This window comes from Myotis davidii, unplaced genomic scaffold, assembly GCF_000327345.1.
Source record: "Myotis davidii unplaced genomic scaffold, ASM32734v1 scaffold120, whole genome shotgun sequence".
NCBI lineage: Eukaryota > Metazoa > Chordata > Mammalia > Chiroptera > Vespertilionidae > Myotis > Myotis davidii.
Genome location: NW_006294778.1, coordinates 2236549 through 2259185, shown reverse-complemented (window position 1 = coordinate 2259185; position 22637 = coordinate 2236549). Strand labels below are relative to the sequence as shown.

The window sequence follows — 22637 nt, the reverse complement described above, 5'->3', positions numbered from 1 at the left end:
CCTGCTAGTGTGACTTTGAAACATATGCCCCAAATATCGCCATTTTAGGAAATAGTTGTCCAAACGGGAAAACAGAGACTCAAACGCTGGGTTTTGCCAGTGGGCTTCTAAAATGAGTTGGACAGTGAGACAAATTTAGGTAAATATAAAAGTTACTTTTTGAAATCTGCCCCTGGAAAATCTGAAGCAGGACCATAAAGCCTGCAAATATTTCAAACTGCCTCTTCCTCTTTCAGTGTCCAGAAGGTTTTCCCAAATTCTGAGACGGCAGACTTCACTAAACCATCTCTGCCAGGTATGTGTCCTGCGCTGTGTTCTACCTACTGCTGAGTCATTACAAATGAGGGCAGATCCACAGACCAGCTGCCCATGGGATGTCGGGGTGCAGCTGTTACCTTTAGTTCCTACAGATAAGGAATAAAAGCATTAGCCAATCACTAAATAGCTTCAACTAACAAAATAATGTCTGACATTAGTTGCCCCTTAACCTGTTCTAGGGTGTCAAGTTTGTTTCCCTTCTGTAAATTGGGGTTTCTCTGACACTGGATAATTCTTTGCTGTGAGAAGTTGTTTTGTGCGTTGTAGGTATTTAGTAGCATCCCTGCCTTCTACCCACCTGATGCCAGCCAGTAGCACCCCCTCCCCAGCCCCCAAGTCCCACCTGGATGTCACAGTCAGGAATGTCCCCCTGACACTGCAGTGTAGCCTGGGCAGGGTATGCCTGGTTGTGAGCCACTGAAATGGGTGATTCAAACAGATATAGAGGATGACTTATGTGTTGTTTTTGTGTCATCCAAAAGAGTTCAAAGCCACGAGGCATGTTAAATATTTAGCCAATTTTATTTGTTCTTCTAGATTTCTGTTCTTTGGAGCACAAAAGTGACATACGCTTACCATTTACAAAGTTCAAAAATAGCAAAAGTGTAGCACGGTAAAAAGTGGAAGATTCTACTATAACTCCATACTTATAACTGATGGCATAAAGCTTTGCATTTTTATTAATTTTGCACCTTAAGGAAGGGACTGTGAGTCGCCCGTTATCGTTCATTCAGTAACATATTAATGATCTAAAAGCAGAAGGAGCAAGCTGGTGGCTGCAGGTCAAATCAGCCCTCAGATGTGTGGGGTTATTTTTACTTGATTTGCATGTGTTCAAAGACATTTTCTTTACTCAACCACCGATAATTGAAACTTGTAGATGACAGCTGAACACCCAAATTTTCTGTAGAAAAATGTTAAGAGCTGGCACTCTCAGCGCTACACCTCCCCAAGGCTGTGATCAGCTGGGCGGGCTGAGCACCTCTCCAGCCGCACTGTCCTCGTCCCCACCTTCTCGTTCACTGACCCTCACGCGTGTGTCACCTGCCTGCTTTCTGTGTTTGGGTTTGCAACCCCCCCTTTATAGTGTTGGTTCTGGGTTGGTGCCAGCTATTGAAGGTCAAGGTGGGAGGGAGGGCTTTTGAGTTAGAGTGCCTGAGGCAGGCTCCAGGCCGGGAACCAGAACGGGTAAAACTGCACCCATACGCCTCCCTGTTCCTGCTCTGCCCCTGGCATGGACAGCCCAGGGAGGGATTTGGAGACCAGAGGGAAAACCCTTCCACGTTCCTGTAGGCAGGTACAGAGGCCACACTGGGCATTGTTCTGGGACGTGGCAGAGCCTGACAGATGAATGGGATTCAGTGAAGAAAATAATATTGGCAAATGAAAGACACACTGCCATGTTTCCCAGGGAGCGTGCCTCTGGTCATATCAGGGAACTAGACATGGTCTTGGTGCATACCTGGGGTTCAAAGAGTTTAGGAAAGACTTTGGCCCTCTCTACTGCACAGGTAGGTAAAAGCACCTACACTTACGTGTAAGGGTGCGTGTGTGTGCGCGCTCACACTTCCTCTCTACTTTCCACGCTGACATATGTAATTCAATCAGCAAATGCTATCTTTCCAGCTCACTATCAGACACGTTCCTGGGTCAGCCAGAGGACTGGGGTTGGCGCTAAGAACATTTCGTGGAATGTCTTAGTATCCCAGAGAGCTTTCCTAAACACACAGGGCAAGTCAGACTACACAGCACCCAACCAAAACACACCCCTTCCCCCCCGCCCCAGTACTTACACCTGAAATCTAAATATCCAGGCCCTTTTGGATATACTGAGCAAGCAAATTGGCATTCATATCTCAGCCATTCACTCCACAAAATCTTTTTGAGTGCCTACTGTGTGCCAGGCATTATGTATGCTCAGTGGTATTTGCCTTCAGCAGACAAAAAAGTAAATGAAAAAATAATCCAAAGTGGTTAAGTGCTATGAAGGAAACACAATGGAAAGAGAGAATGATGGGGCATTGAGGTCCTGCTGAGATAACGTGATTAGAGAAAGCCTCTCCATGGAGTGACAGCTAAGTTGGAGTGTACGTAATGGGAGGGTTGCTGGGACGGGCAGGGTGAGAGAAGAAAGTTCCAGACGGCACACTGACCCCGTGCAAAGGCCCTGAGGTGTCATTGCAATCACTACAAAGAGAACCTGAATAGCAGTCACCTCTTTCATCCAGCTCTTACTCCTTGAACTGTGCCCTCTTCGAACATAACCTTAATAAATCCTCAACAGCATTCCTCCATGAGAGGCAGGTCCTATGACACGTCCATTTTGTAGACCAGGAAACTGAGGTGGTTCCACAAGCCTGCCCCAAGTCCCTCAGCTGGTCAGCAGAGAGGCCAGGATTTGATCTAAGTATATTTGTATGCGGAATCCCAGACCTTCACATTTGGTTGTTTTCATTACCATTAGAGACTGACTCAGTTCACATACTCATATATTCAGGCCTCTGTGACCTTCGGAGTTCTACGATGATCTAAGCTAGCTTTTACTTGAGGTCAGACAGTCCGGGTGTAAAGGTTGTTAATATTTACCTTTGCCTGGAAATTCACAAGCATTAGGAGACATATAATGTCCATGTGTATTTGAAATATATATATATTTGCATTTTACTAAAGACTCCTTTGAAAACATGCAAGTAAAGGAAATGTTTTTCTTTGTTTTTATCAATATTGTTCTGACTTGGTGGATCCAAGTATTAGTGATCCAAGTGTTGTTTCAACCTGCAAATCTAAGTTCTACCAATGAGGGTTTGCTGAGACAGCTACAACTTACACACACACACACACACACACCCATAAACTACCAAGTCTTAAGGTCTAATTTCCCTTTTACTCCATCTTAATTATATTTGTTATCATCATTACAGTTACATGAAAAACAGAAAGCAAAATCAGAAAGCTAGACTACAAACTGCGTCAGAATGCACTCACATGTAAACACACACAAACTGAAAGGTTCCTGGGTCAGAGCTGTGGTGGGCCCGGGCAGCAGGACCGTTCCTGCTCCAGGACTGGCATTTGGGTGAGGGAGACATAGAGGTTATTCAGCGCAGAGCTCCTGTCCCACAGGCTGGCATCAGAGAGCTGCCAGGTCTCCGGGCCCCGTCCCATTGTTCCACGGGGTCAAGACCACGGGGCTGGGAACAGCATGGTCGGGTCTGGCCTAGGCCACCATGAGGTCGTTTTTTAGCAAGAAAAGGAGGTCTGTGTGAGAGAGCCTCAGAGAAAACGGGTATGGATCTTGAGTTATGGACTCACCTACTTATTTGCTGAAACTACTTTCCTGAATTTCAAAGTAGTTTGCAAAATACCCTTGGCAGATTCCTTTAAAAGGCTTAAAGGAAATAAAGTGAAGGGCTTCTCCCCTGACAAGCCCTGAGCTAAGGAGCTGGCTGGATTGGATTACAGGCCTCTCGAACGGTGATCCACAGCGCGGACATCACATTCCAGATGCTGGAAGACTGGAGGAACGTGGACCTCAACAGCATCACCAAGCAAACCCTGTACACCATGGAGGACTCCCACGAGGAGCACCGCAAGCTCATCATCCAGCGTAAGACGGGCTACCAGGGTCGTGTCATTTTGATTTTTTTTTTTTTTAAGAGAAAGTATCTTGGGGGAGATACTTGGGAGAAAATATCTTGGGAGATAGCCATGCCTTGGAACGCTCTGCTTACTTTAAATCAAAAAGTGCATGCTGGGACTTGAGCGTGCTGGTGGGAATGAGTAAGTGCTGCTCTGGTAAGACCATGGGCTTGGGGTGCCCAACAGACCTTGACTCAACCCCTGGCTCTCGTGCATGGTGACTTGGCTTCCGACTCTGTAAAATGGGAGTAACGCAGAGGGATTAAATGGGACAGTGTGTGCCCTGTGCCTGGTGCACAATATAGTGCTGGTAGATGAGGTGGTTAGAGGGCAAGCACTCAAGTCAGGTCGTGTTAATTTAAACTTGCCTCTGCAACCTTTAGAAAAGTTGTGTATTCCATAGTGCCTCCGTCTCCTCATTTGTAAAGGAGGGTAAGCATAGCACCTAACTCCTTGGGCTGCTCATTCATTCATATTCAACAAACACTTAAGCACAAAAGGCACTTGAGCAATTGCTCCGTACCACGTCCCGTCCTAGGCTCTGACATTCACATTCTAGGGATGGTCTAAGGTTAACGTGTCCACGCACAGCACTTAGAGGAGTGCCTGGCACGTGGCAAGCAGTGGATAACCGTTAGCAGTTAGCACTCACTGCCACCACCAGCCGCTCAGATGCCCAGAGAGTGGGGCGAAGGGCGAAAAAACACGAGAAGCTCAGAGACCTGGGTCCAGTCCCTACTCTGTCCCTAACTTCGAGTGGATCATGTCACCTCATTAAGACCTAGCTTCCTCATCTGTAATATGAGGCGGGTCAACTAACCAGACTTTTAAAGCCCCTGCTCATTCTGCAATGTTAGGACCGTCCGGTCGTCCTGGAAGCTGACCTTGTTAGTGGCTATCAACTAAGGAAAGTGGGACAACCAGCCATTTCAGAGAAATGGGGAAATAAAACCGCTCAGACAAGGGAAAACTACAGATATGTGTGGATCTTGAATTGTGGTTTGATTTACAAAAAAAAACAAAATAAAACACACACAAAAAAAGTAATGAAAAGAGACGTTTCAGATTGGAGACCACCGCAGAGATGTTTCTCTTTCCTCAGTGTTCCTCTGTTTGCAAAGTACTTCCCGATCCATGATCTGATTTGCAGCTGAAACCAGGGGGGAAGTGGTTCGATGATCCACCTTTTCCTGTTGCAGAACTGAGTGCACAGCAATTGCTTCCTTTAATGCAAAAATATTTATTAAGCATCTACTACTTAGGTCGCAGAAGCTGGTCAGGCTACTGCCCAGTGTAGTTGTGGTTTAAAAACATTTGAATGATTAAATGTGCCCTATCGCAGGGCGCAGAGCAAGAGAGCAACAGCGCTGCTGTCCACTCAGGCCAGCCAGCACCCACGGGTAACAACTGCATCACAGGTCACGCACCAGCTAACGAAGACAGTGGACAAAAACGCACGCATAGCCCTGACCGGTTTGGCTCAGTGGATAGAGCGTCAGCCTGCGGACTGAAGGGTCCCAGGTTTGATTCCTGTCAAGAGCATGTACCTTGGTTGCAGGCACATCCCCAGTAGCGGGTGTGCAGGAGGCAGCTGATCGATGTTTCTCTCTCATCGAGGTTTCTAACTCTTCCTCTCCCTTCCTGTCTGTAAAAAAGTAATAAAATTTATTTAAAAAAAAAAACAACGCACGCATGCACACACACTCACCGCAACACAGTATTATGAGTGATATACTGAAGGCAAAATACAGAAAGTAAAATGCTTTGAATGTATAGAGGGGCGTGGTCAGTGCTGGTAAGGGGCACAGAGAGGGTAGAAAGGATTTCAAGGAGGGTCATGTCCCCTAGGCCGTTAGGAACCAAACAGTGCAAATAGAGGGAAGTGCCTGAGAAAAGCAGGGCTTGGGGGAATGGCAAGGACACGGGGTGACTGGGTAAAGTGCTCACAGGCGTGGGGATGAGCCGGGAAGGATAAGTTGGGGCGTATTTTCCAAAGTCTTGAATGCCCTGCTAAGACTGGGGTTTTCATTTCTTCAGTTTTCTGCTTTTGTGCTTTTTAAGATGCATCTCTGTTAAACCCAGTGCAGTGAGGTGTGGGCTCTCCTCTGTTTGATAGTGTATCAGGAGTTTGACCACCTGCTGGAGGAGCAGTCGCCCATCGAGTCCTACATCGAGTGGCTGGACACCATGGTGGACCGCTGTGTTGTGAAGGTTGGTAGGTGGGAGTGGGAGGCGCAGCCCTGGGCCCTGCAGCCCATCACTCGCCTTCGTGACATGTGGGTAGTTCAGAGCCCCGCAGCGAGCCACCTGGAGGTTCCTCAGCAGCCACGGGCCCCGGTCTCTCTCCCCCAGCTTCAGCCAGGCCAGCACCCGTTATGTACACTGGGCCTCGATGAGAGATCTCATTTTTTCACATGTATTTTTGCTGATAAAAACAGAATGTTGAAAACCATTGCTCCATATACTTTGAAATTGGAGACCTACATAAGCCTTCCCATCAGTTTCTAAAGACAGTGCTAAATGAAGGGTCAAGTCCAGCATGTTAACGTTATTCACTCTCTCGTAGGTGGCCGCCAAGAGACAAGGGTCCCTAAGGAAAGTGGCCCAGCAGTTCCTCCTGATGTGGTCCTGCTTTGGCACCAGGGTGATCCGGGACATGACCTTGCACAGTGCCCCCAGCTTTGGTAAGGCCCCAGCCGTCCCCACTGCCAAACACTGGTTTTTGCGCCATCTCTGTCCAGGTCACCTTTTGGAGTCAGCCACGGTGTTACTGGTTGTCTCTGCGGCCACAAGGACATTGCCCTGAAATGTACCTGTTCTGGGGGACATCGTCTTCTTAGCACTTTCAGGGAGAAAGGTGAATTGAGAGTAGTCAGGATGAAGAACACAAATCTGAAGGGGGAGGTTGGCACAGGCAATGTCTGAGTTTAGAGAGGAATGGACGGCAGTGGCTGGGCCCCCTGTTTGCCAGATGTGCCAAGATTGCTTCCGCAGGGGCGACGTTGCAGGGCTCCACCGTGTGCGCTTCCCAAGCCTGGGCCCGTGAGGACGCCTCGGAGTTTGAGCATTTGCAGGGGCTAGATTGGCACTCCAGCGATGGGTAGACTGATCCCTAGAAGAGGACTTCCCATTCATTTCCTTTTGTCTTACCAACCCTTCGGGTTCTCCTCACTTCAGGAGACATTCCTACCCTCAGTCCTCAGCTACTGTTTTCCAGGGCGTGGGGTGGGGGAGGAAGTGGGAGAGGAAGTGGCGGAGGGAGCTTGAAATCTGCCCTGGGGTGTTTAGAACAGCCTCTTCAGGCAGAAGCCCAACTGCCACTGGAGGGGGGTGTGTGTGTGCTGTGCTCCCTTGTGGGACCCATTTCTGTTTTCCCTCAGAAAGAATGGAGTATACATTGAGTCCAGGTCATCATTAGCAAAGTGAGGTGGGACTTTAAGGCATTACCAGACATTGGAAATCTCAGAACACTGTGGCCTCAATTTTCTAGGCATTTCAGCAAAGGGCTGTTGGTAAATTTTCTGGGTAATTGCTTCAGCTCTCTATTTTACTTTGCGAGTAGAGATGTGGTTTCGTTTCTCATTATCTCCAATTAAGCCAATCAGCTCTGGGGTTTGCTCGGGGTTTAATTTGACACGTTTCCATCAGCTTTTTATGGTCTTGTCACCGTTTTCCAGTTGTGCTGTGCAACCGAGTGACTGTGGTGAAACAAAGAAGGAGCTATTTTCCTAAACAGCTCCATCCATGAAAGACTGTGTTTACCCCATTGGAGAGGCGTTTGTGGTGGGTTTCTTTCATCTCCGCCTCGGAGAAGGGAGGGTCTCCGGCCCTGCCTGCACCCATTCCCTTGGGGCTGTGTGCACAGGGGCGCTGGTGGCTGCGACCTGGGCAGGGCCATCAGGCGTGGCGTTTGATGGCTTCCAGCTCAGCACAGTTAGTGTTCGCACACGTTACCGCTGGCTCTGGGAAAATCACCCGTGCAGAACTGCTTTCAGTTAAGCGGGTGGTTGGAAAATACTTGAGATTTTTTTCATTGTTTCAAAATCAAAGAATCAACAATATCACACACATATACACATCCACAAAGCATGCCTCTTATCCTTGCTTTATTCTTCAGTTTGCTGCTGCTTAAACTATGTATGTTTCCAAGTACCCTTCTTTAGACAGGGAAAGTAATTCACTTTACACTATTCTTTGAAATTCACTTGTTTTTACTAAGTTAACAGTCAATGTGATAAAGGCAGTTTGGACAGTAGAACAATTAGGGTTTTATGAATGGGTTGAATGTATGACCAAGAAATATTGTTCCTTGAATGTGTTTATTTCTTTTTGAAGCACACACAATTTTAGGCTATATTGGCAACTCAGGCAAATGGCAAAAATGGTCATGAATCTTTTAGAAAATGAAAGAAAGAGATAGTAGCCCAATATCACTTTTGCAGTATCTTTCAACCCTAAACAGGTTGAAATACCTGCTTCCAAGGCCATTTCGCAAACTATCTGAAACGGTTCCGCTCCTCTGGCTCATTGTGGAGTTTTGTGCTTGGGGTGACATGCAAGTTGAAAGAATTTGTGGCCAACAAAAGCCCAGCTCCCCCTTTCTGCCTGTGTATGTCAAAGACACAGTTGGTGGTTGTGTTTGGGTCATGTGTCCCCTGTATAAAAACAGCTAATTAGGAAAAAGAGCCTTCTGTTCCCTGGCCCCACCCCCAGCCCAGGGGCCAGCTCCATCTATCTGATAACCCCACACGCTCCTGTCCTCCTGTGGCTGTGAATGTGCGGGGTTGTGTGTCAGGTAGCAGGCTGCCTGTCACAGGGATCGTGTGGAATCTAACAGTGATCCCACGGGGGACTCTATCACCTCTTCCCAGAACAGCCTCCTTCTAAGGTACAGTGGGGCTTTGATTTACGAGTTTAATTCGTTCCGTGACGGAGCTCGTAACTCAAATTACTCGTATGTCAAATCAAAAAGTGAACGAGTGAGACACGTGATGCTGGGCTGATGTTGTGGCGTTCACTGTGATGTGTGGTGTTTGCTGCGCCAACTAGCAGTGGGGTATCTGAAGCTGGCTCGTAATCCGAATTTTAGCTCGCAACTCAAAGCAAAAAATCGGCCGAGAGACGGCTCATATCTCGAAAAACTCGGTAGTCGGGACACCCGTAAGTCAAGGCCCCAATGTAGTTGACTCCTTTCTTTAATTCCTCCTCACTCTTTTCTCCCTAATTCCTTTTCATTGAAAAGGCCTATGCTGTGAACTAAACTAGCCAGACTTTCTTTGCAGCAATCAGCGGTTTCTAGCCAAGTTAGTCGCATAGGTAGGCTAGCAGGCAATGAGCTTTGAGTTGTTGCAGAGCTGAGGAAAATAGAGTTTTTATTTTAAAAACCAACCAACCATATTTTCAGTTGCCTGCCCTGACCTCAGTTCTTAGGTTACCTGGTCACAGTCGGCACAGGTGCCTTTGCCCATTCACCCTGGGCTTTCACCAGCTGCCCCTGATGCCACAGGAACATCGGGAAGGCCACACGAGTGCCAGAAGTACTCGGCACAACACGGCTTGAAATCAGCCTGGGTTCGATGGCTAAGGGAGCAGCATCGCATCTCATCCCCCACGTTTTTGAGTTTTTACACACTTGTTTTCTGCCTCGCTTCAAAGTTCACTCGGGCGGGCCGGTGGGCAGGGCCGGGAGGCCACATGGGAGTGGTTCTGTTAGGGATGGGCCGCCAGACCAGCGGCCACGCCGAGCCTTCCAGATGGCTGTGCTGTGCATGGAAGTCCTGGCCCGGCTCTCTTCCCCAGATCCTGCTAAATTGCAGAATCTTGATGTTAGAGGTGTCACTCAGGCCTCTGCCGAGCACTAGGAGGCAGGAATCGCTTCCCCTGTATGCAGGAGAGGAAGCAGGGCTCCAGGGACAGGAGGGAACTTGCCCACGGGCACACAGCAGGTGAGTGGAGCTCCCCCTGGCATCTCTTGCTCTGATGGATCTTGTGTTCTCCCTGCTAAGCCACATTGCCACTGCCTTTTCTAACTTTCTCCAGTGAAATGCTAATAATAAAAATAAAGTAACACTTATTGAGGGCCTCGTGTACATGACCCCTAATATTGGATGCTTTCTGACTTAATTCCACAACCACCTGTGAGGTCCCTTTTTCCTGCCCTCGACGTGAAAGATGAAGAACCTGAAGTAGAAGATACAGCAAAGGCAAGACAGTGATAATCATGGTAACGAGTGCTTGGGAAGCACATACTACCCCTGGTGCTCATGTTAACTCTGCACGGCAGATAATAATGGGTACCTTGTTACAGAGGGGGAAAGAGAGCTTGCAGGCTTTCTTGCCCAAGATTAATATGGTGTGGCTCTGTTTCACAGTCAAATCTGCCCGACCACAAAACCCACGCTTGTCCAGTGACCACAGTTAAGACAAATACCCTGGGCTCAAATGCATGTACAGAAAGACCAAACAAATGTATTTAATCCTCATTGATGGTTTTTTAAAGCAATGAGAAAAAAGAACAATAATTAGACTATCATGAGTCTTAAGAGGTACCAGAAGACAATGGAATAGTATCTTTTAAGTATTGAGAACAAAGAACTATCAACCATTATTCAAGAGTGAAGGCAAAGTAGGGACATACTCAGTTATACAAAGACTGAGAGACTCTGGCACCCATAGAACATCACTTTAAAAAACAACAACCATGATAAAAGAATGCATTTCAGCAAGAAGAAAAAAAAAAAAACCATGGTGAAGGTCTGGAGTACAACAAAGTTCCAGTTATTTTTGCCGTGTAGCAAATTACCCCAAAGCTAAGTGGCTTAAAGCAATCATTTTATTATGCGTATGGGTTCTGTGGATCAGGAATCTGGGCAGGACACAGCAGGGACGGCTCTTCTCTGCTTTGAGATGTCTGGGACCTTAAATGGGAAGGCCCAAAGCTGGTGGTGAGTCGACAGCTGGAGGCATCTTCCCTCAGGTGTCTGGTGCCTGGGCTGGGATGACTTGCGGACCAGGACTGCAGACCGAGGTGCCTGCAGTGGCCCTTCCATGTGGCTTGGTTTCCTCACAGCATGGTAGCTTCTGGACAGTTCAGCTTCTCACATGGTGAGCTCGGGGCTCTAGGTGTGAGTGTACTAAGGAGGAAGGCACATTGCCTTTTATGACCCAACCTCACCAATTAAACAGAGTCACTTCCTCCACACCTTGCTGTCCAAAACAGTCACAAGCCTACTGAGACTGAAGGGGTGTGTAGACCCCAAATTCTCCCTGTCAGAGAATTCGAGGGCCCCATTATAAGATGAGAAAAATTTTAAAATATATAAATAAATTCAATTAGCTATTGCTTCTAATTTGAAAACGAATTTTTGTATGTTTATAAAAGGTAAAACCAAATTCTAGGAAACAGTAGACCATGGGGTGGTGGGAAGAGAAGCTTCAAGGATAGTTACAGCATGCTAAGTTCTTGGACTATTAAATACAGCCAGGTGGTGAGTACACCAGTGTTATTTTTTTAAGTATTTTGTATTGATTTTTTAGAGAGAGAGGAAGGGAGAGAGATAGAGATAGAAGCATCGATGAAAGAGAAACATTATTGATTGGCTGCCTTCTGCATGCCCCGCACCAAGGACCTGGCCCGCAACCTGGGCATGTGTCCTGAGTGGGAACTGAAGTGGTGACCTCTTGGTTCCTGGGTCAACGCTCAGTCACTGAGCCATTCCAACCGGGCCACCAGTGTTCATTTTATTTTTTTTAATAGTTTTTATTGTTTTTGAGAGGGGGGAAGGTAGAGGGGGAGAGAAAGAGCAAAACATTGATGTGAGAGAGAAACATCGATCTGCTGCCTCCAGCATGTACCCTGACTGGGCATGGAGCCTACAACCTGAGCATGTGCCCTGACAGGGAATCAAACTGGCGACCTTTCAGTGCACAAGACCACACTCAAGCAACCGTGCCACACTGGCCATGGCCCAATAATCTTAATGAATGATTTCTGCTTACTGAGGACACTGTAGCTTTTGTGGAGTCAGGGACTATGGAGCTTTAAGTTTCTGTTCCACTTGGAGCACTTAGCACAATAGGAGGCAGGTAGCAATAGCTCCACAAACTTTTGTTGTTTGAAAGATGATAGGAAATTATCAAACTGGGTAGCAAATTAGAGCCATTAAGGAAGAGAGCTTGAACCCCCCAAATGAACACTTCCCCTGGAGAGCTGATGACCAAGTCTGGCTCTGATGTTTTCTAGCGGTGTGGTCCTAGGAACATTTCTTCTCCTCAGATCTTTGTCTCCTTGTCATATAAAACAGGAGGGTTGTTTCTTTTCATCCTGTTGACTAAGAGCAACATCTTGGCAAATATTTCTTCATTTTGGAGATAGTCTCCTTTTAAGCATTTGATGCTATTTTTTGACTTCTTTGACTCTATGAACAAGAGAGTCATAGGATCTTAGAAAATTATCAACAAAAGGGACCTTAGCGATAATAACATTAGTCAGCATTTATTAAGCATCTAGTGTGTATTTGCCCTCATTATGCTACTTCTGTAACATAGGTTTGTTGTTCCCCTTTTAGAGGGCCATGTTGCTGGATGATTGAATCAGACAGTCATGGGTTCAAGTCCCAGATCTGCCACTTAATAACTGTATGACATTGGACAGCTACTTTACCACTCTAACACTCTAAGCTTCAGTTTCCTCCTTTAGAGAAGTAGAGTAACACTCATCTCACACAGTTGTGATGAGAATTAATTGTAACAATAAATCTACAATGGTTAAACATAGTGTTTGCCATGAGTAAGGGCTCAATGAACAACTTCATTTGTTTTTAACATTTATAAAGATTAACTCATCTCAGATCCCAGTTCCTAAATGGCAGAGCTGGATCTCTACCTGGGCAGTTGGAGCCAGTGCCCAGGCAGTTACCCTCCCCAGTGGCTCACAAGACCCATTTTGGGGAAGTGGATGGAAAGTTTAGTCGTGGAGACTGTATCTCACAGTGACTCAGTAAAACCTGAACCTTGCTGATTTCCAGGTGGGGTCAAAAAACAGACAGCCCCCTGGGTTGGAGGAGGAACGTGGAGAAAGTACAGGATGGGAGACTTTGGCCTGGAGCCTTGTGGGCACAAGGATGGGAGTCTGTGGCAGGTTCCCTGGAGAGGGGCTAAAGGAGTAGATGTGCATGACCTGCTGGGCACCCACTTGGCCTCAGAGTTCTGGCAGAGATTTTCCTCTGTAGCTTTCCTAAACCAAAATAATCTGAGATGAATGAGGTGGGGGCAGGGCGGAGGGATGTGCAGAAGCCAGGTACCACTAAGGAGAAAATTGATAAATTCCACCAAGGAGGAGTTACCCCAACGCTCCTAACTGGCTCCATCACTTTCTTCTGAGACTTGAAAGGGCATATAGCTCACAACTCCAATGGCCCTTCCATAGACCCAGTCCTTTATGCCACCTGGGTCTTACTGCTATGAGGAGATGGACTAGTTCAGTGGTTGGCAAACTCATTAGTCAACAGAGCCAAATATCAACAGGACAACGATGAAATTTCTTTTGAGAGCCAAATTTTTTAAACTTAAACTATATAGGTAGGTACATTGTTATTAACTTAATTAGGGTACTCCTAAGGCTTAGGAAGAGCCACACTCAAGGGGCCAAAGAGCCGCATGTGCCTCGCGAGCCGCAATTTGCCGACCACGGGACTAGCTAAACCAAACAGGCAAATCCCTACTGGATTACTGATGGGAGACTCATTTCTTTACCTGTAACAGAGGATAATGCCACCCATCTCAGTTTGTTGTAAGGCAGAGACCTGTGTTAATTAAGTACTTAGCACAGTCTCAGCAGAGTAAGCACTCAATATAAGGTAAGTGTGAAGACGATACTGACAGCAATGATGACAGTGATAATGGTGGTGGTGACGACAACAGAATCACAAGAAAAATAAAGCCAGAGAGTCCCAGAAGGCCTCTAAATAAGTAAACTAGACCTTCTGGATGATTTAATAATCAAATTGACAAGAGACACATTAAAAGGAGAAAATAACAAAATGTAATTATGTATGTACAAATGGTTCCATACGAATATGGGACACAAGGACACATCAGGAGAAAGGAGGCTGTGGTTTGGAACTTCAGAGGGCTGGAAGGCAATTCATATGGAGTTGAAAAGCAAATGTTTGGGAAGGAAGTATTTGCTGGGCCATCTTTAACAAGGGGTCCCAGACTTATTTCATTTTGCATAATACCCTCCAGGTCCATCCTTAAGTTGCAAATAGTAAGATTTCATTTTTTTATGGCTGAGTATATGTACCACAACTTTTTAATCCACTGGTCTATTGGTGTGGGCTCTAAATAACAAAATACATGAACAAACAAAACAGAAACGAACTCATAGATACAAAGAACAGTCTGATGGTTGCCAGAGGGAAGGGAGGTTGGGGAGACTGGGTAAAAAGGTGAAGTAAGTAATACAAATTGGTAGTTAAAAAACAGTCACGAGGATGTAAAGTTCAGCCTAGGGAATATAGTAAATAATATTGTAATAACTAAGTCTGGTTCCAGGTGGTACTTGAATTACCAGAGGGATCACTTTATAAATTATATATGACTAGAGGCATAGTGCACAAAATTTGTGCACTCAGGGAGGGGAGGCCCCTCAGTCCAGATTGTGAGAGGGCACAGGCCAGGCCGAGGGACCCCACCGGTGCATGATTGGGCCGGGGAGGGACACTGGAGATTGGCCAGCTGGAGAGGGACTGCGGGAGGGTTCCAGGGCGTGTCTGGCCTGTCTGGCTCAGTCCTGATCCGCCAGACCCCAGCAGCAAGCTAACCTACCAGTCAGAGCGTCTGCCTCCTGGTGGTCCGTGCACATCATAGTGAGCAGTTGAGCAGCCTTAGCATATCATTAGCATATTATGCTTTGATTGGTTGAACAGCCGACCAGACACTTAGCATATTAGGCTTTTATTATATAGGATTGTCTATCCACTATGCTGTACACCTGAAACAAATATAAAATAATAGTGAATGTCAACTATAATTGAAAAATAAAATTTTAGCCCTGGCTGGTTTGGCTCAGTGGATAGAGCATCGGCCTGCAGACCAAAAGGTCCCGGGTCCGATTCCGGTCAAGGGCATGTATCCTGGCTGCAGGCTCCTCAGGCTCTGGCCCTGGTCGGAGGCAACCCATCACTGTGTTTCTCTCGCATCAGTGTTTTCTCTCTGTCTTTCCCTCTCTCTTCCACTCTCCCTAAAAATCAATGGAAAAATATCCTCAGGTGAGGATTAACAAAAATAAAAATAAAAAAAATAAAGTAAATAAGTTTGTTTTAAATTGAGGGGACAAAACCATCAACTACAATGGGACACAGAAAGGACTTTGATCAAATGGGCCTTGCCAGGTTCCTTTTTGTCTATCACAAACTAGTTCATTTTAAACTATAGTTGTCTATGATGATACCTCCCTTCCTGGAGGTCCTCTTTCTAAGTTCTTTTAGGCAGTTGGAGGAAGGTCAAAGGTTCTTAGATTGAGCAAGGAAAAGATAACATTGCCACAAAGTGTAAACGCCATTTACCTATGCTGTGCAGGAGATTAGGCTGAGGATACAGCGAACAAGAGCAATCTCTGAGCCCTAGCTGGTTTGGCTCAGGGGATAGAGCATCAGCCGCGGACTGAAGGGTCCTCCCTAGATTCAGGTCAAGGGCACATGCCTGGGTTGCAGGCTTGATCCCCAGTAGGGGGTGTACAGGAGGCAGCCGATCAGTAATTCTCATCATTGATGTTTCTATCTCTCCCTCTCCCTTCCCCTCTGAAATCAATAAAAAAAAATTTTTTTTTAAAAAAAGAGCAACCTCTGACATGAGATCATTGCTGAGTGGGGACTGAGAGTCAGATCATCTGAGCACAGTGAAACCTGTGCTGTTAACCAGTCTGAGGGGCAGCTGTGTGCTGACACGACTCACTCTTCTGTCTGGGTCTTCTCTCACCAGGGTCTTTTCACCTAATTCACTTGATGTTTGATGACTACGTGCTCTACCTGTTAGAATCCCTGCACTCTCAGGAGCGGGCCAATGAGCTTATGCGGGCCATGAAGGGAGAAGGAAGCACTGGTAAGCCAGCACTGCCCTGGACATTGCCCTACTTGGCAGTTCAATTTGTGTCCTTACTTCTGTGCTCTGTGGTTCTTTATTTAGCTCTGTACCCCCGAGAATGTAGTTATGGCGAGTAGGTCATGTGGCATGAAACTGGTCGCGTCTTTTTCTTCAGAATGGGCATGTTGTATATGGACATTGCCTTGGGTGCCATGATGGTGATGGGAAACCAACGAAGGGCTTTAAGCAGAGGAGTGACATGACAGAGCAGAAAGACTGTCATTTTTTAAAGCCCCTTAAAGACAACTTGCCTTGACCTTTGGCTGTAAGAACCCACCCTTTTCTCTACTCATAGCAGAAGTCCAAGAAGAGATTATCTTGACAGATGCTGCCCCACCAACCCCTTCACCAGTGCCGTCGTTTTCTCCAGCAAAATCGGCCACGTCCGTGGAAGTGCCACCTCCATCCTCCCCTGTCAGCAACCCATCCCCTGAGTACACTGGCCTCAGCACCACAGGTAATGAAAGGTCCCCCATGGCTCTAAGTGGGGAGTTGACGTTTAAAGCAAGAGCTTTCTGGATAAACATTCATCCTTCTAGCACCACTCCCCAAAAAGGCCAAAACCTGAGTATTTTCCTGGATTTATAGATGACTTGCAGCTATATGTACATATTCTTTAGGCTTCTGTTTTCAAGTTGGCAGATAAAGTACATGATAAAATTTCCACCCTTCCAAAAGCTAAGCCACTGAAATGATTAAAATTATATAAAACATAAATTAATACACAATACACAGACATTCTTGAAAACAAGAACCACAAACAGAGTTAGCTCTGGAAAGGGGTCAGACGGAAAGCCATCTACTAAGCATGACCACCATATTCAAGACATGGGAATGACAAGGTGCAAACTGGTGCTGGGGTTCCTTAGGGAAGGGGAGGTTCTGGTCAGAGGTATCAAGGAAGACCTCACAGAAGAAGAGGATTTGAGCTGGAACTTGACTTTGACAAAGGTCTGCAGAGGCCAGTGTGAGCACACACACAGGGGTAGGGAGGTGTGGGCCTTTTCGGACTGGTAAGCTCTAGCTGAAGTGTCATAGGTCCCTGCAGGAGTCACATGCGGCTGGGAAGGTAAGCTGGAGACACATCCTGGAGGATCTCAAGTGCCAAAACAAGGTTTTGAGGAAAAGTGATGTTACAGGGATAATAGTAGATACTCACTAATGTCCAAATGTTGCTTTACAACATACAAAGGACCTTTGCATAACTATATCACTTGATATTCACAATAACAGGTTTTGATAGCTATTGTTCCATTTTATGGAGGAAAACTAGAGGGCGAGGAAGGTTAAATTCCTTGTCCTGGGTACCATAGTCAGTAGTAGGCATCAATGAATTCATTCAAATTCATTCATTCAATTCAACAAATAACCTATACTAGAGGGCCGGTGCATGACACCCGTGCACTGGAGGGGGGTGAGGTCCCTCAGCCTGGCCTGTGCCCTCTTTGCAGCCCAAGCCCCCTCGGGCAGTTGGACATGCCCCAAGAGCTCCCAAGAGGGCGCAAGTCGGGCTGAGGCACCCTCCCCCCCCCAGTGCACAATTTTCGTGCACCGGGCCTCTAGTATAATAATAATAATGAAGAGAGAATGTGTGTATGTGTGCCTCCACATTATCCCACGTGGTTGTGAGGTAAAAAATGCCCAAGTGCCATTGTTAATAGTGATGTGCTATCCAGATAGAAGGGGTTGCTCTTATTAAGGCCTGTAAGATGAGGGCTGCCGCTGAGAATGCTGCAGGAGTTTAGAGGGAGAAGCCATCAGTTTCCTTTCCGTCTGAACGCTGGCGGCCGCTGTTGGTTCAGGGAGAGAGGTGAGACTCAAAGGCAGCCTTGGAAGACGGGAAGGGCTCAGCTAAGAAGAGAGAAGTGGGTTCACAGGAACAGAGGCAGGGATGATCCTCCACTAGATGAGCCCTGGATGGACGGACTGGCCTTTGTGGAGTGGAGGACTCGCTATGACTGTGATAATTCATTATCCTTCCATCCCAACATGCTCTACTGTTGCCCCAGTTACCCAAGTCATCTTCAAATCTCTCCTCTCCCTAAACTTCTGTATTAGGATCAGCTAAGCCAGTGTAACAAACAGATCCAGACATGGATGGTGCTAACACAATAAACATGTGGTTCATGCTTGCAGACAGTGCTGGCGAGGTGTTTAGGTCGGAGAGGAGGCACAATGCTCCTTCAATATTTGCCTCCACCATAGCCCTGGGCAGTGGTTCTCAAAGTGTGGTCCATGGACCAGCAATATCGGCATCTCCTGGGAACTTGTTAGAAATGCTCATTAATAGGTCCCATTGCACCTACTGTATTAGAAACTCTAGGGGTGGGACCTAGTGACTTGCACAACAGCCTCCAAATGATTCTGATTCTCACTGTTTTGAGGACCTCTGCCTTAGGGCTTTGTCAAGCCCTGACCTGAAGGTGGCACGTGGCACTTCCACTTTGTCCCAATTGTGCCCCAATTAATTATCTGCCTAGGCTTAGTGGGACATACGCAGGTGACCAGAGGTCAGCAATAACGGCCTGTCCCCTGGTGCTTCAATGTCTAGACAGTTGAGCCGAACTGGAACATATGAACACACAAGACAGAATTAGTATGCAATTACCTAAGGTTTATTTACCTATTCCTAGTGGGTCCTAGGCTCCAGCAAAGGCCACCCGGCGATGCACACTGAAAGACGGATGACAAAGATGGGGACAGACAGGCGGCCGCTGTTGGTTCAGGCTCGCACAGCAGAGCAGTCAGGTCAGGGGCTTGTCTCACGGAGCGATGTGGAGTCCTCCTCTTATCAGGCAGGAGACATCGACTGAAGAAGATCCGGTGCTTATATAGCCGGTAGTAAACAACTTGTGCCTTATCGGTGTGGGCCAGACAGTGTGCCTTATGCTAGGAGCAGGGTGTTTACCCTTTAAGGGCTTAGGGCATTCACATCAAGATAGTGGGGTGTTCACCAATTTGGAAGTTACAGAGTATTGGGGTCTTCACACAGCAAACGTTTCACGCAATAATCATTTCACACATTAGAGGGATTTCCTTATGACCATAACATTATTATAACACACTATATTCCATCACCCAGGACCTGGACACATGGCCTCATGTAACTGCAAAGAGAGGCTGGGAAATGTATGTCCCCAGGTAGGGAAGGGGGGATGCATAGGGGAGACACTGGCATTCACCACCACACCTCTCAAGTCCAGTTGTCTCAGTACTGACCTGGACCGACCCATTCCTCCCATCCCACTACTGCCGTCTGGTTTAGGCTGTCCCCACCTCCATAGACTCCACAGTGACTCTCAAGCTGGTCACCTGCCTCCAGACTCTAGTCTGTCTGCTCCCACACTGCCTGCTGGGCTTATTTTCCTGAAGCGATGCCTCCTCAAAGTGCTGGGGCCCCAAGTTCACTGCCTCCCACCAAACCCTAAAGCTCTCATTCTCCGTATCACTTTTCACACCTCCACCTCCAGAACCATCCTTCCATCCTGTGGGAGAAAACCCTACTCATCCTTGACGTTTCCATCACCCTCTGGGTCAGAATCTTCCTCCAGATCCTCATAGCATGGGCTTAGTTATATCCTAGTGCTGCTTAGAGTAGAATTGCTTTCAGAATAGACTAGGAACCCAATGCTATTTTTTGAAAACTAAATAGGGTAACAGTGCTCTATTTAGGACGTTGTCTTTTATCTATTCATTTGCTCACATAGCTATCCATTTATCCAATAAGTATTTCTTTAGTGGCTTCTGTGTACTAAACAGTTCAGAGAGCTGGCTATGCGAACAAGAGAATCATCGTCCCTGCCCTCTGGGAGTTGAATGTGTAGAGGTTAGGGCTCTGATGAGTTACAATGCAAAGTGATGATGCCAAGTTGGGAGAAGGGTCAAGGTATTAGGAGAGGGGGCCTCCAACCTGTATTTGGAGGGTCTGGGAAGGCTGAACAATGAGAGAGAAGGTGTTGCAGGCAGAGGAGGTAGGTAGTACAAAGGCCTAGAGGCAAAGGGAGCATGCCATTGTCAGATAACTAGGTATATATGCCAGCAGTCTTTTGGTTAATTCCTTCCCCAAAGTTTTCTGTCTCCAGAAGTGGAGCTACTCGGAGAGGAAGCGAGCAGATGCTGAGGAGCCGTAAGGTGCCTGCCTCCTCTGCACTCTGCCAGGGGCAGAAACTTGCCTACAAACTCAGTGGCCCTTTGGATTCTTCAGAGCAGTGGTTCTCAACCTCCCTAATGCCGCGACCCTTTAATACAGTTCCTCATGTTGGGGTGACCCCCAATTTCATTGTTACAAATTGAACGTAATTAAAGCATAGTGATTAATCACAAAAACAATATGTAATTATATATGTGTTTTCCGATGGTCTTAGGCGACCCCTGTGAAAGGGTCGTTTGACCCCCCCCAAAGGGGTCGCGACCCACAGGTTGAGAACCGCTGCTTCAGAGTATGGAACAGTAGGGCTGTCCGTAACTGGCATGAGATGTTCTGATTTCATTTTGGGTACACAGCCAGAGGGGGCTCTCCTCTTCTGTGGAAAGTTTGATTTTCCTTACACAGAGGCACCTCAAATCGTGTTTTGTTTCCTACTTTGAAGAGAAGGAACATGAGGCATCCCCCTCCCGCCTGCCCCTTTCTCTCCGTAGTGAGTGGTTACAGTTCCTGCTTGGAGGGCTCAGGAAGAGGAATTAATTATAGCGAACAGTTTTGTTCGCTGACTATAAACAAGGGACGGGAACTGAAGCACTGATCACAGCTCTTCAGCTGCTGGGGGCGGGGCGGGCGAGGGGGGCGGGCATCTTCCCAGACTAGAGTTATGGGGCAGCCACCCAAGTCCCTGGCCTCACTGGGAGAGGAACCAGGGCAGTAAGAACAGCCAGGAGCCAGTGACCTGAGTCATCCTGCCTCAGACCCTGCCCCGACCTGGCGAGACACACACGCCAGTCAGCCCGTGATAACATCCTTACTAAGAAAATAAACAGGGAAATTATGCAAATAAAACAGTTCTGCATTATGAAGCAGAAACAATTTGAGTGCTACCTGTCTTGCGTGTAGCAACATAACAAACAGAGCGTCTATGGAAACGGGCGCAGGAGTGTGGAGGGAGGCTTCTGGGGTCTCTTCCAAACTCTCATCCAGCCAGAGTCGGCCTGGCTTTCTTCTCGGCAGTTTGGAGGCCGCGAGCAGGCAGGTGTGATAGAGCCACAGCTATACCATAAACGTGTTCAGAGGTTTCTGAGCAATGTGTTCAAGAGTCATAAAAGTAGCTTCTTAGAAATACAAATGTGAACCAGGTTCTCTTCAGATGGCTGTAACCTTTGAAGATTTTGGCACATTCCAGCTTTGTTCTCAGATATCTCCAGGGGGCATTAAAAATGTCATCCTACATAAAACCAGGTATAATATTTTTGTCAAGGACCACTTTTGAAATACTCCATCCGTATATTAGACTGGATCTTGGCATGTATTTGTGGGTCGTGGTTTTGGAGGAAACATAAATATAATTTCCTAACAACATGTATGGTTTTGTAGATATTACATTATAAAGCACAAATTGTTTAGTGATGATATATACCAAAATAATAAAAAATGTATTATGGTAGGCTTCCTAAATTGGGGGATTTGTGTAATTTTTCATTAGGCAACACTGTAAATTGGGAAGCAGTTATACATCTTACAAAATGCATTTGCCATATATCTTTTTTAAAAGGTTAACTCAGCATATGGTTTTCGTGCCCAGTTAATTTTTATTTCCATCTTTAAATTATTGCTTGTTTATATACCATTGCTTTCCAAAAAGGATCTGAAGTGGTTAACAAAAAAAAAAAAAAAAAATGAAGCAGAACATAATTTTTTGAAAAGGGCCCAAACCAGAAACAGGAAATAAAGAAGTGGGTAAAACAAAATAAAACCCTTAGCTAAAACAGTTTATCAACACCTTATGTGAGATTATATGTGGCCTCATGATTTGGTTGGATATCTAGCCCACTCTGAATGACAGTGCTCCAAAGATGGACATATCAAGTCTGACTTATTGACAGTCAAGGCCAGTCAGGTGTCCGTGATTCTTCCACAAATCAGTGCCTCACTTTTGATGGACACTTCATTTCTCAGCTATGAGGAAGAGAACTGAATTATGCCTGCTTGGTGTAGCACAAAGAAAAAATCAATTCATTGCACAAAACCCTTTGGCATCTTTTTTAAATCCTCACCCGAGGATATGTATGTATGAGGTGAGAGTGGGAGAGGAAGAGGTAGAGAGAGAGAGAGAGAGAGAGAGAGAGAGAGAGAGAGAGAGAGAGAGGAACCTTCAATGTGAGAGAGAAACATCCATCGATCAGGGGATCGAACCCACAACCTAGGTATGTGCCTTAACTGGGAATCAAACCCACAGCCTTTTGGTGCATGGGATGACCCTCCAACCAGTGGAGCCGCCCGGCCAGGGCCCCTTTGTATCTTTTTTATACAAGGATTAGTGAATACAAAGCAGTAGAGATAAGGAGTTATGACGCACTAGGAATACAGCCACTCGACTTATCTGTAT

At 46.5% G+C, this 22637-nt stretch overlaps 1 protein-coding gene and 1 long non-coding RNA gene across 3 annotated transcripts in view; one reads left to right on the top strand and one right to left on the bottom strand.

Moving 5' to 3' along the window:
• Positions 1–22637, top strand: part of RFX4 (regulatory factor X4) — a 134803-nt gene that overhangs the window by 93085 nt on the left and 19081 nt on the right. Inside the window, exons 10-15 of one of the 2 annotated variants that reach the window (XM_006769336.1) lie at positions 237–295; positions 3781–3925; positions 6074–6168; positions 6524–6641; positions 15940–16059; positions 16397–16558. In XM_006769336.1, coding sequence (XP_006769399.1) covers positions 237–295; positions 3781–3925; positions 6074–6168; positions 6524–6641; positions 15940–16059; positions 16397–16558 — 699 coding nt within the window. The remainder of the gene's footprint in view (positions 1–236; positions 296–3780; positions 3926–6073; positions 6169–6523; positions 6642–15939; positions 16060–16396; positions 16559–22637) is intronic. The other variant, XM_006769337.2, reaches the window with a different exon arrangement.
• On the bottom strand, positions 10406–18919 carry LOC107184035. The gene is made up of 2 exons (XR_001514849.1): positions 18725–18919; positions 10406–11090 (listed from the first exon to the last, which is right to left on the bottom strand). It is a non-coding gene; the product is annotated as an uncharacterized LOC107184035 (long non-coding RNA).